Below are 18,739 nucleotides of genomic sequence, written 5' to 3'. Positions count from 1 at the left end.
AGGAAATAATTTTTGAATTCTTGAATATCTAAGTTCTCAAAGTCGAATCTTCAGAAGATTTCGAAAATCTTGGAATTTTTGAAATTGAACGAGATGATATTGTTTTCTAGAAAGAATATTTTATTTGAAGAATTGAAGGTGGAATAAAATTTTTGCATAAATCTTTACTGAAATTCAATAATAAATCTTCAAACGATATTAAACATAATTAAATATATTAATATGTAAAAATAACTAATTCATATCGCCTTACTGAGAAATTCTTCAGAAATTAACACTGGTAATTACTTCACGAGATACCTCCTTCTTTATGTGGCTCTTTTAAATCTTTTTAAATTAAATTTCGAAAATTTTGAATTACGAAGAAAATTAAAAATTTCGAATTCCCGAAACTCTGAACTCTAAACTCTTTCCTGGATTTCGAGGTTTCGACGATTCAAGAAATCCGTCTCTAGTTAATACTCTGTATATATAGGGTGCTCAAAAGTTTCGCATAAGAACTTTCTACGTAAAAGATAGAACAGAATATTATATAACAGAAAGTTTATGAATGATTTACTAAAAAGTTTGAAGAAAAATGTGAAGCACGGAGTAAAGTGCTGTACTAGCTTAAGTTTATATTTCAAAATGGCCGCTGATAGAAATATCAAATTGATATAGTAATACCATTGAATTTTATCTAATTTCTTATATTAATTATTTCTAGTAATTAAACATTAAAACTACTAAAACAATTGAAATGACTGGTTTTGCATTTTCTAATGTTTAATTTAATTAACAATATAATAACGAAGTATACAAATTTAAAGTACATTTCCAATGGATATTAAAAGCATAAAATTTATGTTGAACACAATTAAAACCATCTAAACTACCAAATCAGTTAATATGACTTTATTTTCATTTTTGCAGTTACTGAAAACAAGTTGCTTTTGGGAAAATGGACGTTGTCTCTTATCAAGACAGGAACGTAATCCAATACATCTATTTATTTTCATCGTACCACTTTAATTAATATTATATTTTGTGTTATTAAATTTTAAATTAATTTTGTAATTGAAACATAACTCTGTTAAATTGAATATTATATTCAGTTACAGACTCCAAGTCGATAGTTCTAATATTACTTCATTTCGGGTAAATATTTCTGAATAGGTGTAATTAAGCAAAAATTTATAATTCAAATGATTATATACTAATACATTCTCACGTTGCACGTATTTGTTCTAACTTTATGATAAATTATTCGTGAACTCTTCACCGATTAAAATTTCAATTTTATTTTTAATTATAAACATGCCAGTGAAATTTTCTCGAAAAATTCGAGGACACCCTGTATGCAATAGTCAGATCATAAAATTCATTATTATGCAAGCATGCTAGCCAAAATTAGTATTATCAGAAATTTCTCGGTAATTTCAATATCGACAGGATAATTCCATAAATGATCAAATATACTTGATTATTTAAACTAACAGCGTAGTTAATTCTGGGATACTAGTCAAACACTAGACAAAACTAGTATTGACGAAAGAGATTTGTTGAAACTAATATTGACCGAGTAGATTGTGTCTCGCTTGCAATTCGAGTTTTAATTGTAACACATATATATTCACTAGTATTTGACTAGTATACACATGTATATATGTATACCAAATATTGATATCTATCGCACGAATAAAAATATTTGCTACTATAGTTCGAAAGAAGCATATTTAAACTGGAAAATAAGTTTAACTTTTGCAAAATAAGTTTTAACTGTATTTAAAAATAAGAGGTACATTTTCATTCTCATAGGTAATTTTCATAGTACTCCTTTTTATGGCATTATTCGACTGTTACAAATTTATTCTTGTTATTTTATTGTCACTACGTTATTTGCAATTATTATTAAGCACTTTATCAAGAACCCCTATGTAATTGAATTTAATATTAGATGAGAAAATTAGAGAGAAAGAAATTACGAAAAATTGCAAGTAAAATAAATAAGTCTTGAGAAAGAAAGGAAAGCATAAATATAAATAAATATTTTTAAAAATAAAATAAATCAGTACAATAAATATCGAGTCACTAACAATTGAAAAAGTATGAGAAATCAGAAGAAATAATAAAAATTTCTAAAAGCCGAAACAAATAAAAAAAACTACTTAGAAATTGTTTACAATAATTAAAAATGATAATAATATCAAAATTCCATCTATTCTATTAAAAAAGAACAGAATATTTATCCCTAACATTTCCCCTCCATCTCCCTCCAATTTATTTATTACTCAAAAGTGATTTTCTTTCTTTCCATTTTCCAAATTTATTGCGTCATAAAAAGCTGCAATGACTCTTGCTTTGCTACAAATATAAATAAAAACAATCAAACGCCGTCTTTAAAACATTTACTCCTGACCTTCCCCCTCCATCCTTCACCAGTTTATTTATCACTCAACAAATTATTTTTCCCTTATTTCCATTTTCCAAATTTACTTCGTAATAAAAAGCTGTAATGACCCTTGCTTTGCTACAAGTACAGACAAAAACATCCAAACGTACGTTTCCTTCAAGAATATCGACAAAAATCTCCCAATCTGCTTCAACCCAAATTCCTCAAAATTATGCAAATAAAAACATCCAAACGCTGTCCTTCAAATATTTACTCCTGACCTTTCCGCTCCATCTGTTTTCAATTTATTTATCAAATTATTCTTCCTTTCTTTCCATTTTCCAAATTTATTACTTAATAAAAAGCTGTAAGAACCCTTCCTTCCCTACAAGTACAAACAAAAACATCGAAACGTACATTTCTTTCAAGAATATCAACAAAAATCCCTTAAGCCCACATAAAATTCCTCAAAATTATACAACCGAACGTTTAACCAAGCTCGCTGCGACCTACTTCATCGAAAACCCCATCAGGAATATCGAAACTTTCTGATTTGAACAAATTGTACAGTCCAAGCGCGTTGTTGACGCCCCAGGCAATCGCGGAACTTGGATCGATGGCGGCGGCCATCGACGTTCCTCAAGTTTGAAATTTTCAACTTACAAGACCGGCCTGTACACGGGAAACACGGTGAAAAGATAACCGCGACGGAAGAGACGGCGAAGCAGAGAAAATTCGACGAAGAGAGGGAGGACCAAGCGAGAGGAAGTCGATTACAGAAGAGAGCGTGTCACGCGAAAAAGGAAAGCAACCCTTCAGAGATGATAAGAGAGACAGGATACGTCGAGTGGCAGCTCAATTTACCTCTTGTTGTACTTGCTTTGATCGACCGATACCATGGCCCGACTACATACTCGTTATCGATCGAGCCGATCCGCGAACTTTCGTTTTCGTTCGCCTGGTCATCGCTCATAAGTGACTCACCGCGAGTGACTTTGGGTTAAGGTACGCATACCGTACCATACTACGCGCCGGAGCGTTAAAAACTTCCCCCGCCAGATGACTCGTCGATCGAGGCCAGAGAGCGCTGTGTTACGTCACTCGCGAGGTTGAGGCACGGAGTATGCGAAGAATAGAAGGCGTACAGGGTGTAAAATCGAGTAAAATGTCTCGAAATATTGCTAAAGTACGAACTTCCTCGATTTCAAAAAATTCGAATCTCCCGCCGCACGATTGTCAACTGTTCGCATGTTAAACTTGGCTACAAATGAAAACATAGATCAATGCTTTTTCGTTGTGAAGCTATCCCAGCTCTAATTCGATTAACCACTTGCGGTGGCAAGAAATTCACAGACGTGTGTCCAGAACGGTCCAGTGTTTCTGTAACAATTGCCTAACGACGTGTATACCACGTCGTTGGCGACTCTGCGACAAAAACATTATGACGTGCGTGACACGTCTTCCAAAAGCCAAGGGGTTAATATAGGAATATCTAAAAACAGAGAATATTAACCCCTTACCTTACGATTTAAGGTACGATGGCGCGTGCTATAGTGATGACATAGTGATGTCATATCCTGCGAACGCGGCGAAGAATAACACGCAATTGACAATGAGACAGGAAAACATCGTCGAAAATTAACCACGAGCCTACTCCATGATGTTTACATTCGACTCTATACGACCCACGTCTCTCGCCCGTGATACTCGTGTTCGACCCGATCTCCTTGCGACGAGTCTCACACGACATTGTAAGCGAAGGGCACTTAAGAAGAAATTTATAAAATATTAACAAAATACAGGTATTCGAATAAAAAGTAACGAGTAAAAGATAAATTCTACGAATTTAGTCGCGAATTATAAACGACGATATTATTGGAATCTTATTCGAAGAAAAATTAGTCGTTAACCTCTTCAAAAACTTCAAGAATCTTTTTTAAGTCAACGTTGCAAATGATTTGAAAACAGTGATGGTAAAGTAGAATAAACCGCTATTAACGGTAACATTCGACGAGCTTTTTTTTCTTTTTATCCTTGAGAAATTCTATAATGAATAGTTCCCTGGATTACAGATTTACACTTACAATTTCGAACACAGGTAAAAGTTACGTAAATCGAGAAACGTTCATGTCATAATAAATACCCATAAATTAAAAGAGATATAATAAACACCTAATAAGAAAAGTGTAAAAATCCTCAAAAGGGTTAACATTGCAAGGGTAAGTGAGTTCCGGTTACCAATAAGGCGGTGTGAGTGGGGAGCAGCACTCGATTCGAGAATAGACAAGGGAGACCCAGCTTTAAAAATGGCAAACCAAGAAGTAGACGAGAGAAGTTTTATATGACAGACGAGAGAATACTGTAGTAGAGTAAAGTACGATCAGCCACCGAAAATTAGAATTATTAAACCTAACCATCCCCTTTCCTCCCTTTACTATACGAATTAGGTCATAATTAAAGAAGAAAAAAAAGAAAAGCAAATTTTTATGCGAATGATGCTTAAGTATGGTTAGATAGGAAGATTCATGATAGAGAAGGATTGGAAATTAAATTGTGAGAGACAGTTCAGAACATATATACTCCTGCTCATACATGTAGTGATACAGAAAAACTGTGAAACTGACAATTTCAAAAATTTCCGAACAAACAACGCGGAAAATTCTAATTTATTCGTTAATTGGGTTGCAAAATACGATTTTCGTATTTATCAGGAAAAATGTGAGAAAAAAAAATTTCATATCTGCGGAAAAATGATCTCGTTTGATAAGAAGAACTGACGTCGAGTACTCTGAACGAAAATATTCGGGAAACGAGAATATGTGACATTCTTTTTCCATTACAACCATGTATATTTGAATGTTTATTGAACGGGATAAATTAAATGGACCGTGTTTGAAATAAATGCACGGATAGAATACGCAGGCCAATATGGTCACCTGTTGTTGGAATAATTATTTCTCTATTAATGAAATTACTCGATTGCTAAAGCTCGCGCGTTATATGCGATCATATTATATGATATGCCGAATGATCATCGTTTATCGTTCCTGCAAAGTCAGGTTTATTTAATGTGAGATTTAATATCTAATACGAAATTTGGAATAAGTTGGATGGATTTGTTGAAGGCAACGTGTTTCAGACGAATTTTGCAGGTTATGGTGCTTGGATTGTTACTGGGAATACTTAAAAAAAAAAAAAATGATGTAGATGGAAACATTAGAAATGGAATTATTATCATTATTTTTAATCTTTTAATTTTATGGATATTGCAATATGACGAGTTTTGTATTAAGTCATATGCTTATCTCTTTCTGGTATAGGAATTTTCAGACAATAGTCGCTGTCTTCAGCAATGTACATATTTGTATGTTTGTATGTATTTGTGGGTTTAATTATGGTATTGTGGATAGATGTGTGAATTTCTTTGATGCGATACCAGTTGTGGATATGACTATGGACGCTATTGATTCCATATTGTTTTTATTTATTTGCTCATTATTATTATTAATTTCTCATTATTATTATATGTAGTTCCTCTCCCTTTCCAGGGTATTCCAGCAGCTGGACGGGACATTGCCAGGTCCAGCTCGGCTTTCAACTTATATCGTTGAGGAAATTTCTGGTGATATTGCATGTATGTAGTATCGTTGCTTTCTGTATTTTATGGTGGATGTGTGTTGGTATCTTCAATTGCGTTAGGTGTATTTCGAGTGTGTATGGTGTTATTCCCGTTGTTGATATTATTATTGGTATTGTATTTACTTTCTGTTGTTTCCATATTCTTTTAATTTTCTGTGCTAGTGGTGTGTATTTTTCTATTTTCTCTTTGTATTTTTGTTCTATATTTGCATCATTGGGTATTACAATGTCGATTAAGTATGTTTTCTTTTCTTTCTTTTTCATGAGTGTGAAGTCTGGTCTGTTGTGGTTTATTGTTTTATCGGTGTGTATTGTTGTGTCCCAGTATAATTTGTATTCTTCGTTTTCGATTATTGCTGTTGGTGTATATTTGCAGTATGGTGTATAGTCTTGTTTTGTATTGTTGGTGTTGAGGATTGCTTTGTGAATTATTTTAGCTACTGTGTTATCTCTTTCTGTATATTCTTTTCCCGCGAGTATTTTACATCCTCCTGTGATGTGGTCTATTGTTTCTGTGAATTGCTTGCATTTTCTGCATTTATCGTCTTGTATGTCTGGGTTTTTGATAATATATTTTAAGTAGTTTTTTGTGGCTATTACCTGGTCTTGTATGGCTATTATGAATTCTTCTATTTCAGGGAATAGTTGTCCCTTTTGTCATTATTATTATTATTATTATTATTATTATTATTATTATTATTATAACTAGTAACTAGTAACTCTCTGATAATTATTCGCATTGATTATTTTAATAATAAAATATCATTCCAATAATTAATTTGAATAATTATTCGTATTAATTACTTTAATAATAAAATACGATTCTAATAACTTTCTACCAACTTTTTAATCAGGAACTCCATCCTCTGTGGTACATGTGCAACATGCAATATGTTATCCCAACCGGTTCATTCTCGATAATTTTTCTTCGAAACCCGTTCAGAATTTCGAGATATTTTCGTATTCACGTTGACACGTAATTAAATTTCAATTTCATCTCCGTTAAATTCAGTTAGAACGTAAAAGAACGGTTTCCTTTGCGCTAAAACTGAATGGAATCGAACGAATCGGAACGTCCAGTCCAGGTCGACGTCGGCCAACAAAGAGCTACATATGTGGGTCCCTGAAAAGAATTTCTTAGGAGATTCTGTCCTCTCTTCCGTGAAATTTATAACAGACGTTACACTTTATTTACTCGAATCTGGCGTTTTCAATGATTTTCCTAATTTTACGATTAGTCGATTAAGCAAACACCGAACATAAGTATCCATCCACCTACTTGCTTATCTCTGATCCATAGACTACACGAGACACTATTTGCCTTTATGGACAATCATTAAATATTCCCTGAAACATACACTGTAAAAGTGAAACGCACGATCCTTGTTTCGTTAAAAGCGCAGAGTTTCACGATCATAATCCCCCATTCTCGTGGTATAATCGCAGGACGATGACAACCCACGGAATTCCAATTTACGGGATAGGCCAGCACAAATCATTACACAGTTCAGAGATTTAAAAAAAATGATCGACGATTTTAATAATATATTCCTCTATTCATATTTCAACGATAAAACAAGGATAATGAGATTGATAATGATTTCGATAAAAATCAAAAAATAATGATAGGCTTGTGATAGTCGTGGGTAGCATAAAATCGAGGACAGACTCTTTAATGTATACTCTGATCATTGAAATACGACCACTCTTCTGTAGAACCCATTAAGAAGGATTATGACAATTACGTAATAAATTACACGCATTTATTAAACTGCCTGGGTATTATGGTTGTTTCGATTTTTCGTTCTCATTTAAATTACCAAATATACCAGATTACTTGATTAAGAATGTTCAATTTTGCAGCTGGAACATAATATACAACTTTATTATAATTATATATATATATAGCTATTTATTTTTAATATATTCATACCTCATTAAACTACAAAACAAAATAAGGGAAACTTAATAACATAATAAAATACTCGAATCCATTTAACAATATTAAATTCGGAATATCTGCCATTTTTAAATTCATCCTGATTGCTGAATATATTGTAGAATTCGATTCTTCAATTATCTCATTAGCTCATTAAAAATATGGCATAGTATATGCATAATAATAATTAAAGTTTCGTGATAAAAATAAATGAATAAATATAAATACGTTTGTATCTGTGCAAATAAGAAGTCAATATTAATTATTCAAAACAAAATTAGCTACACTGTATCCTAATATTTAACCATTCACAGCCAAGTAAACTCCATTACCCATAACCAGTTCCATAATTTGAATTTTCTTAAATTATGGAGTCAATAAATTATGGAGTCAATAATTGTTTACATTTATCCTGAATTTCTACACTTTGTTCCGCGAAGTTAATCGATTTTGCAAGTTAGCGTATAGTATTAACCCTTTGCACTCGACGACTTTTTGGCAAAAGAAGAGTGGGAATTCGAAGATTTCCTGCTATAAAGTTGACGATATTTTGATGAGTAAATTAATAAAGTTGAGTAAATAAGGAATAGTATAATAATTGACACCTAGAATTATTTGATTTCGATTCCTCACACACCGTTATCACATTATCTTAAATTTGACACATTAATTAATATCGATCTTGGAAATTTTATCAAATGGCGATTGAAGGGCACCTCTCGAGTGCAAAGGGTTAACATATGATCCGATGGTTGTACTACGAATTAACAAGATTCGTTCTCAAGTAAGCCTCGCTATTTGCTCCATCACCTCGACTCCTCTTCTTCGAAGCCAAAAATGCAACAGTCAGGTCAACACCGCGACTTCCTCTCGGATAATTGATTACGAGAGCCAAGTTGGACAAGCACCGTCGTACACCGAGCTATTCAAACACCCTCTACCTTCAACGTTCTCGAATGAACCGTATACTCCGGGGCAAGACCGCTTATTATTCGCCACGCATCGATATGCATGGAACAGCAATTTCAACAGCAATATCAGCCATAACTCCAAACAGAATCTCACGCGTCCAGTTTCTTCGATGGACAATTATTCATCCAGCGTGTTACAACATTCGTAGACATACTTTCAATTTTGCATACACTCCGGCGCAAGCACTCTTGCCTGCATGGCCGCTCAGGACGCGGTAAGACACACCCAAAGGTGCGTAAATTAACGCGGATGGGTCCGTGGAAATTAATGAGCATTAAATTACAGGCAATACCCGCGCATTATTTATTACCCATAGAGTTTCGATGGTGAATTAATGTCATTAAAGCATACCGGGAGGAGCGTGTTTTTCCCCACCGTGTCCACGATTACTCACGCGCCTGCTATTATATTAATGACATTCTGTAACAGCGCAAAACAGACTCGTCGATGATGAGGATACGCTCTAGTGCATTCCGTGCGGTCGCATTGTGAGGCCGCCACGAAAATTGATCTCGCTATGAAAATTAAAGATTACCCCTTCGCTGGATTATCTATGAATGCGCTGGCTGCCATCTCTATCCACCGGCAGCCAGGCATCCTCGCAACCAGGCCATACTTTTCTACCGTTCCCGCACAGACAGGAGTTAATAAACACAGCGTACAACGTCAGCACGAAGGCCACGAACGTCTGCTTCTTTTTCTCCAGACCTTTCATCCCCGCGGCAGACGTATATGTTGTCTAGATAGAAAATCTTAGACCCGGCCAGTACCGCGAGCTGCCGCGAATCAATCTTCGTCCTTTGGCCCCAGATAGAGGCTCAGCCTCGCCGGTTCCCTTTTTCCATCCCGACTTCCCACCGAGATCCTCCGGTAGACGATTTTATATCACCGTGCTCGGGCGACAGACGGCGTTCACGCCGCTCTGAATTCCGAGACTAGAGTAGCCTGCCGCGGCGGCGCTAGTAGTACTCTCGGAGTAGGAGCCACTAAGATGCGCATCGTCAAAGGAACACGCCTATTTGGAAATCTAACTGACGCTTTGGCCGTGCCGTAGACGCGTGCATACGTTCGCATACATGCTCTGTCAGCGCTGGATAGATGGATGCATGCATAATTGATGCGTCTATGTAGCGAGCGTGTGTACATATGCGTGTACACGCGTCTGTCACGTTTGCCTGCTAGATTGCGACGCTTCGAGGGGAGCAGACAGGCTGCCACGTAGCTACTTCTACGTATCGAATGATTCTTCCGTGAACCGGAAACGCTAATTTGTGTGACGTTCTTGGGGCATTGGTGAACCAGGTTCAGGACCATATGACGTGGTAATTGCCGAGAGATGAACGAGTACGTATGAGGATTTCTATTCGTACATTCTTCGGTGATTTTGGTGGCTTGTCTGGGAGTGTAAGACGAACGGTAGATGTGATTGAGCTGAAAAGTTTACGGTGGGTGTATCTTTCTTAGAGGTTTGAATAAGATGTGTGATGGGATGAATTGTGTTGCGAAGTCGAATTATTTTTCTTATGAGGAAACACGAATATTTATTCAACTGTAAGCTTGTTTATCGACGAATCGTGTATGGGAGTATAGTGTGTGTGTGTGTGTGTATGTGAGGATGAGCGTGAATGTGCGGTGCGAGTGTTATGAATTTAGTTCCCAATAATATGTAATGTGAGAAACATCGTGTGTACCGAAAACTTCGATTCCTCACACACCGTTATCACATTATCTTAAATTTGACACATTAATTAATATCGATCTTGGAAATTTTATCAAATGGCGATTGAAGGGCACCTCTCGAGTGCAAAGGGTTAACATATGATCCGATGGTTGTACTACGAATTAACAAGATTCGTTCTCAAGTAAGCCTCGCTATTTGCTCCATCACCTCGACTCCTCTTCTTCGAAGCCAAAAATGCAACAGTCAGGTCAACACCGCGACTTCCTCTCGGATAATTGATTACGAGAGCCAAGTTGGACAAGCACCGTCGTACACCGAGCTATTCAAACACCCTCTACCTTCAACGTTCTCGAATGAACCGTATACTCCGGGGCAAGACCGCTTATTATTCGCCACGCATCGATATGCATGGAACAGCAATTTCAACAGCAATATCAGCCATAACTCCAAACAGAATCTCACGCGTCCAGTTTCTTCGATGGACAATTATTCATCCAGCGTGTTACAACATTCGTAGACATACTTTCAATTTTGCATACACTCCGGCGCAAGCACTCTTGCCTGCATGGCCGCTCAGGACGCGGTAAGACACACCCAAAGGTGCGTAAATTAACGCGGATGGGTCCGTGGAAATTAATGAGCATTAAATTACAGGCAATACCCGCGCATTATTTATTACCCATAGAGTTTCGATGGTGAATTAATGTCATTAAAGCATACCGGGAGGAGCGTGTTTTTCCCCACCGTGTCCACGATTACTCACGCGCCTGCTATTATATTAATGACATTCTGTAACAGCGCAAAACAGACTCGTCGATGATGAGGATACGCTCTAGTGCATTCCGTGCGGTCGCATTGTGAGGCCGCCACGAAAATTGATCTCGCTATGAAAATTAAAGATTACCCCTTCGCTGGATTATCTATGAATGCGCTGGCTGCCATCTCTATCCACCGGCAGCCAGGCATCCTCGCAACCAGGCCATACTTTTCTACCGTTCCCGCACAGACAGGAGTTAATAAACACAGCGTACAACGTCAGCACGAAGGCCACGAACGTCTGCTTCTTTTTCTCCAGACCTTTCATCCCCGCGGCAGACGTATATGTTGTCTAGATAGAAAATCTTAGACCCGGCCAGTACCGCGAGCTGCCGCGAATCAATCTTCGTCCTTTGGCCCCAGATAGAGGCTCAGCCTCGCCGGTTCCCTTTTTCCATCCCGACTTCCCACCGAGATCCTCCGGTAGACGATTTTATATCACCGTGCTCGGGCGACAGACGGCGTTCACGCCGCTCTGAATTCCGAGACTAGAGTAGCCTGCCGCGGCGGCGCTAGTAGTACTCTCGGAGTAGGAGCCACTAAGATGCGCATCGTCAAAGGAACACGCCTATTTGGAAATCTAACTGACGCTTTGGCCGTGCCGTAGACGCGTGCATACGTTCGCATACATGCTCTGTCAGCGCTGGATAGATGGATGCATGCATAATTGATGCGTCTATGTAGCGAGCGTGTGTACATATGCGTGTACACGCGTCTGTCACGTTTGCCTGCTAGATTGCGACGCTTCGAGGGGAGCAGACAGGCTGCCACGTAGCTACTTCTACGTATCGAATGATTCTTCCGTGAACCGGAAACGCTAATTTGTGTGACGTTCTTGGGGCATTGGTGAACCAGGTTCAGGACCATATGACGTGGTAATTGCCGAGAGATGAACGAGTACGTATGAGGATTTCTATTCGTACATTCTTCGGTGATTTTGGTGGCTTGTCTGGGAGTGTAAGACGAACGGTAGATGTCATTGAGCTGAAAAGTTTACGGTGGGTGTATCTTTCTTAGAGGTTTGAACAAGATGTGTGATGGGATGAATTGTGTTGTGAAGTCGAATTATTTTTGTTATGAGGAAACACGAATATTTATTCAACTGTAAGCTTGTTTATCGACGAATCGTGTATGGGAGTATAGTGTGTGTGTGTGTGTGTATGTGAGGATGAGCGTGAATGTGCGGTGCGAGTGTTATGAATTTAGTTCCCAATAATATGTAATGTGAGAAACATCGTGTGTACCGAAAACAAGTAAAATAGATATCCAGTAAAACTGTTGTGGTTTGTAAGTAAAACCTACATAAAATCCTATCATTTGTTGTAGTAAAATTAAATAGTAAAGTAAAGTCTAGATCCTAGCGGTGTGAGGGGCGATCCCTTCCCCTGCGTTTTGTCTTTTGTCGCCAGTCTTCTGAAGACGACTTGTGACCTGCGTGACCATAAAGACCAATTCTAACCGTTCATCCGTTCAATAAAGATCTATTCAGTTTTTCCACAGTTTCCACTGACTACTACTCCTTTGCGTTATAACCCCTTTAACAATTTTAAGAAGAGTGGGGATTAATTGTAAAGGTTAAACTGTAATTATTGACATCAGATTGTAGATATTCCTGAGGACTTTGACAATATTAAACTTTTTTTTAAACTGAAGAGTAAAATTATATAAAATATAATTTATAATATAATAAATATAATATAAATATAAACTATTCTTGTCACAAGATTAAAACAAAATAAATCTACCTGACTAATCGGGAGTGAACTAACCTAACCGTTTCGCGAAAAAATTAGGGTCTATAAATAAATGAAAAATATATAGTACCACTGAAGTGTACATCAAAATTTGGGAATAATAATTCGAGATGATCAATCTGCATAAAAGTAAGGAATTAATTTTGAAACTCGAAAATAAATTTAACGATGAGTAGATGTACATAGAACTATGACAGTATACGTCACAATTAGAGAGATGATTAATTTTGTAAATGAGCAGTAGCAAACTGTGGACAGGGAAGGTATTCCAGTGTCTTCGTTGTCATTTGTCTTAACGTCAAAGCAAGATTCTTTATCTGGGTTTTTTGATCGAGGAAAGCAAACGGGAGCGATGGTCAGAGATAAATAAACGAGGAAAAATTCCTGGAATAAATTAATTGCGAATGTGCCCTTTTTTAAGCGGGCAGAATTCAGTAAGAGCCTTTTATCTTTCACGGACGACGTGAGATTTAGGTAAAGGAGGAGGAAATTTGAATAGCGCCTGCGAATGACAAGGTGGTATTTTAATTAAATTCTAATTAATTTTCATCCTGTTGGAACAACAGAGGCGAGATTTCAAAATCAGATTATGATAACTGTTTTAGATATGAATTCAAGTAAACAAGCTCTTAGAGAGAATTATTATCAATGACAACAGTAACACGATAAAAGCGGATAATAAAAATAAGATGGATATTGAATAAGAAATTTATACGAGTAAAGAGCAAGAATATTATTTATTCTTTATTATTCTTATCAAATTTAATATTTTTTTAATTCGATGATGTATTTCCTCGTCAGGAAAATATTAACCTACGTAGATACCTCTGAGGTTGAAGATGAGATTGTACGTATATGAGAGCTTTAATCTAAGAAGAAACAGTTGAAAGGGAACTTCAATATTTACCTCCAGTCGAGAAAGAAAGTATAATAATAACTGAAGAACAAAAAAGAAGTATAAACATGCTATATTTTATATCTGTTAAAATTTTAATTCTCTTTTCAGTAATCTATCAAATTCCTTACTCGTCAATTATTAAAATTAATTAAAAAATTACTCGAGTCGTCAAATTAAAGGAATTTTCATTTAAAACGAATCACCAAAATTTCACTATTTCCTTTCAGAAATTTATCAAACTATCCAAATATAATTAACATTCGTGAGAAAATTATTAAAACCATTAAAGCATGGAAAGTTTGACTTTTCTCTCAATAACATCAAAACCAAAATCAACGACACATATATAATTAATGATAATTATGGAATAATCCAAGCCACTGAATCGTGAAGAATCTCACAAACGATAACAGAACACGCGGGTAAAACGCAAACAACAATTTGAAAAATCTCTTAAAAAGATGTTTAAATATAATTATCCATCTTCATTCGCCTTCCAGTGCCCTGAAAAATATCCATATCCATCTCTATCACCGGTAACTTATTCCTCCGTGCTTCACCATCTCGAAACAAAGTATTTTCGCGGAGGAACGAAGAGTTTCGAGGTCAGGAACACGAGCGAAGAACACGATTTTCCCTGGGTATTTATTAAAGCATTCTTTATTGTCTCTCGACAAATAGAACCGCATACATGTACGTCATACAGAGCTTTAAGAGCTGGAGAAAGCCACGGAAACGTGTGCGACTACGGCTTGCGAATCACGTGCAGTAAAACTGATATGGCGACCACTTCATTGCACTTTGGGGTTGACTCCCTTAAGAATGCTTATAATAAACTACGATGTTTCTCTTCTGACACGGACACAGGCACGCTTAAGACTCGTGCTTGGCTTAAAGATAAAAGCAACCGTATCTTGCTTACCAGAATTTACTATGACAGATAACGAGGTCCACACGTGACAACAGCGTAGATAGGAGAAACGAAAATTTGGAATTTTTATATCACAGATTATATTTGGGTAAAAAACAAACATACTCATCAACTTTATAAAAGTAAAAGTAATAAAATAATTTTTGGATGGTAACGTTTCTGTTAATCTGACCTTAATTTTTGAAATTAATAATCTGAAGATCGTAGTACAGTAAATTATTGAATTTTAATTGAAAAGTTAAATATATGCGGCTTCATTTTAAAAAATTAATTTTTTTTGGCGAAGAAAACAATTTTTGGAATTTGGTATATTATTATATATTAGTAAATTACTAAAAATTAAATTTGGTGCGAAAGTTCCTGAAGAACTGTGGCCACAATTATGTACCACACCTGTTTCAAAAATTTGAGTATACAATATATATTGTAATTTGAATAAACTATTTTGTATTTAATATGCAGAAAATAAATGTTAATTTTATTCTATAATATATATTACTTCGTATTATTAAATCACCCGTGTCATAATTTTTAATTAATCTAAGTAATTTATGTGAACCACTCTATACATATGTAAGAAATAAATACTAATTTTATTTCATAATGTGGATCATTTGATACTATAAAATTTCCCATAATTCAATCGATTTATGTGTCAAATAATTGATGAAGAATTTATTTACATATCCTTCAAAATAGTGAATTTATGACAATATTTCATACGCGAAATTTCACAAAAGTGGGTAGGATGATTTTAAAAGATTAATATCAAGATTGAAAGACCACTGCTAAAAGGTTTGGGAAAAATACCTATCCATAATGTGTCCAATGAGGAGGAAAGATGACTTCTGGCTTTAGTGACAAGAGTGGGACTCCATTTATCTGAACCTGTCGGACAAACAGTTCATGTAAGTGGGGTTCATATAATAGAAGTGCACAGACTCCCCAGAGAACCTACGAGCCCTCGTTCAAATAATAGGAATTCACGTTCAGATGAATGGATTCGATCGACAAGAGTTTGGTTAATCGTGCACTGACTAAAATTTTCTGTGGCGAAATTTCGATAAATGGAATTCAGGTGAATGGAGTTCTACTTAATTGGAGAAATGCAATTTCGATGGAAAAGTCAGTAGAACACTCGACGAATTAGTACAGTGCTATACTAGTAACAAAACAACTGAATTTTAAACAAATTAAAAGATTTTTTCTTTAATTTCAATATTTTATGCAACACCCAAGTCATGTAATATATAATATATATATATAATATACATTTTACACAATTTTTATTACATTTTTATTATACGAATGATTTAATAATATATTTGAAATAATAGTAGAAATGTAGCAGCAAAAACCAAATTAATAAATATCGTAATTAATTTCAAACCCCAAATTTCACAAATTTGGTATCAAATTTTTACATAATTTGTCATTATGAAATCTAAGAAAAGAAAAAAAGAAGTAGAATTTTACTATTATTTCTGTACTTTTACTATCATTTCTCTAGCAGCAAAAATCCTTAATAAACAGCTGATTCATCGCTGGTTTTTGTTGCTACAAAAATAATAGTAAAAATAGTCTATTTCTTTTTTTTTTCTTAGATTACACAATGAAAAGTTGTGTAAAAATTTGATACCAAATTTGTGAAATTTGGGGTTTAAATTTAATTACTATATTTATTAATTTATCATCAGGAGAAAGGAAATACGAGGAAAGACGAAATAAAATAATTTTTATTGTAAAAAGTGCAACACAAAAGGTATGCATATATTCGTGAAAAAATGCGAAGAGTAATCGTTACATCCGATATCGCAATAAGAACGAATTACAAATTCCAGTAACGTGATAAATGCGAAGATCTAGAATTAAAATAAATATCTTCTGTGCACGATTGTTACGTACAATCAACATTACGAAACTTTTCTTTCATCCGTGTTGTTCGGAAGTGCGGCAATAATTCTTGTCATAAATTTAAGACTGGAAATGACGGGACACCGCGTAGATTGCAATAACTTACACGTCACGCGGCAACTTAATCCTACGTGATTAACGAGTATAATATGTGCCCACAGTGAAGTCTTTGCTGATGACGTTGGATAGCGCAATTACTATTGACGCAGCTTCTAGTGAGTCGTGTCAACCGATCATTGTCACTCTCGTGAAGGTACCTGCTTTCTTCGAAACTTTGTGCAAAATATCCTCGTTAGGTTACAAAACAAAGTTTTTCCTAGACTTGTAAAAATTTTTTAAAAATTGCAAAAGTTATTCTACGAGCATTGATTTACTTTGTAAATTTCGTGCATTGTTTATTTCCTTTATTTAGTATTAAAATATGTATTAAATTTAGGATTAAATAAAGAATGAAAATATTCGACTTGGGTTAGTTAAAATATAATTGTTTATTTAGTATGAAGTTAATAACAAGTTTATTTAGTATTGTTTAATATTTCATAGTTTATTAAGTATTATAATTTAGCAGCTTTGATAGTATTTGATATTAAATAATATTATTTAATTGTTATATCATAGTACTGTATTTAAGATTAAATTAATGAATTATTTAGTGTTAAATATAGTAAAATAATATATGCGATGTATATTATATAATATGAAATAATATTTAGTGTTTGAAAGATAAAATTATAAGTCTGTTAAATGAAAAGTTATAAGTGGCTATCTGATTAAACGTTATTCTGAGATTAAGAAATCTACGAAGAATTCTGAATGGTTACTGCAAGAGTTGCGTGCAGATTTACGATCTGAAGAGCAGAAAGTGGAGAAAAATTTAATAAAACTTGCAAAAAGCTAATTCTTTGATCGTTGTTTAAAACTTGTATAACTTGCACACTGTGTTATGAGAGGTTAAGTCTATAAAAAGTCGGAATAAACTTGAAACTATCAAAGTTTATGAAATCATAATCTCAAGTGGAGAAGAATTTAATAGTGCTTAAATGAAATTAATTCTCTGTTCTCTAGTTAGATGTTCTGTAACTTACTCGATTACTTTTAATATTGCATGTCATAACCAACTAAAAAATATTTTCGGTGCAACGTGAAATTACAAATCCATCAACTGCTAAATTATAAATAGAAATAAGTGGTTCTTTAATTATATATGTTATATACATAAATTAAAAGATCTAGAAAAAAATAATTGGAATGGTTACTGTTAGGGTTGTGTGCAAACTTATGATTTCGATACTGCACCGTAACATAAGATGAGAGACATTACAAAAGAGATTTTAAGGAGGAAGACTCTCCTACAGTGATAAGATATTTATATTAAGAAAATGGGATGAATAGAAATTTAATGAAACATAATACTCCAAAGAAATAAATATGCACTTTTATAGAGTAAAAGAAATTAGTGGAAAAAGCATATCTGAAAACAATTCTTTATTTATACAGACGTGGGAGCAAAAATAAGGTAATTAAACAAAAATTGCAGAAAAAGAATGAGTTGCGAGAAACATTCGAGTTAATTGATAAACCTTTACTACTACTAAAAATATTAAACAACGTCAATATAACACTAACAATCAGTAAATGATATTCTGAAGTTAAACAAAATTCATTAAAATCAAATAATCTTCATTTATAATTTATATTCCCGTCGTGGAGTATTTATTGAAGGCTACTATGATCTACAGTGTGTCACAGAAATATTCGTATTCGTATTATAATAGCAATTCTAAAATACTTATCAATAGGATTATATGGCGGTACAAGCTTTAT

At 34.7% G+C, this 18,739-nt stretch overlaps 1 protein-coding gene across 1 annotated transcript in view; it reads right to left on the bottom strand.

Moving 5' to 3' along the window:
• Window positions 1-5,965: 5,965 nt before the first annotated feature.
• LOC108549376 (autophagy-related protein 16-1) overlaps window positions 5,966-18,739 on the bottom strand; it is a 53,229-nt gene continuing 40,455 nt past the window's right edge. The window contains exon 8 of the mRNA XM_017902727.1: window positions 5,966-6,661. Coding sequence (XP_017758216.1) covers window positions 5,966-6,661 — 696 coding nt within the window. The remainder of the gene's footprint in view (window positions 6,662-18,739) is intronic.

Source organism: Eufriesea mexicana, unplaced genomic scaffold, assembly GCF_001483705.2.
Source record: "Eufriesea mexicana isolate 0111107269 unplaced genomic scaffold, ASM148370v2 scaffold1913, whole genome shotgun sequence".
NCBI lineage: Eukaryota > Metazoa > Arthropoda > Insecta > Hymenoptera > Apidae > Eufriesea > Eufriesea mexicana.
This window is presented reverse-complemented; position numbering and strand designations above follow the sequence as displayed.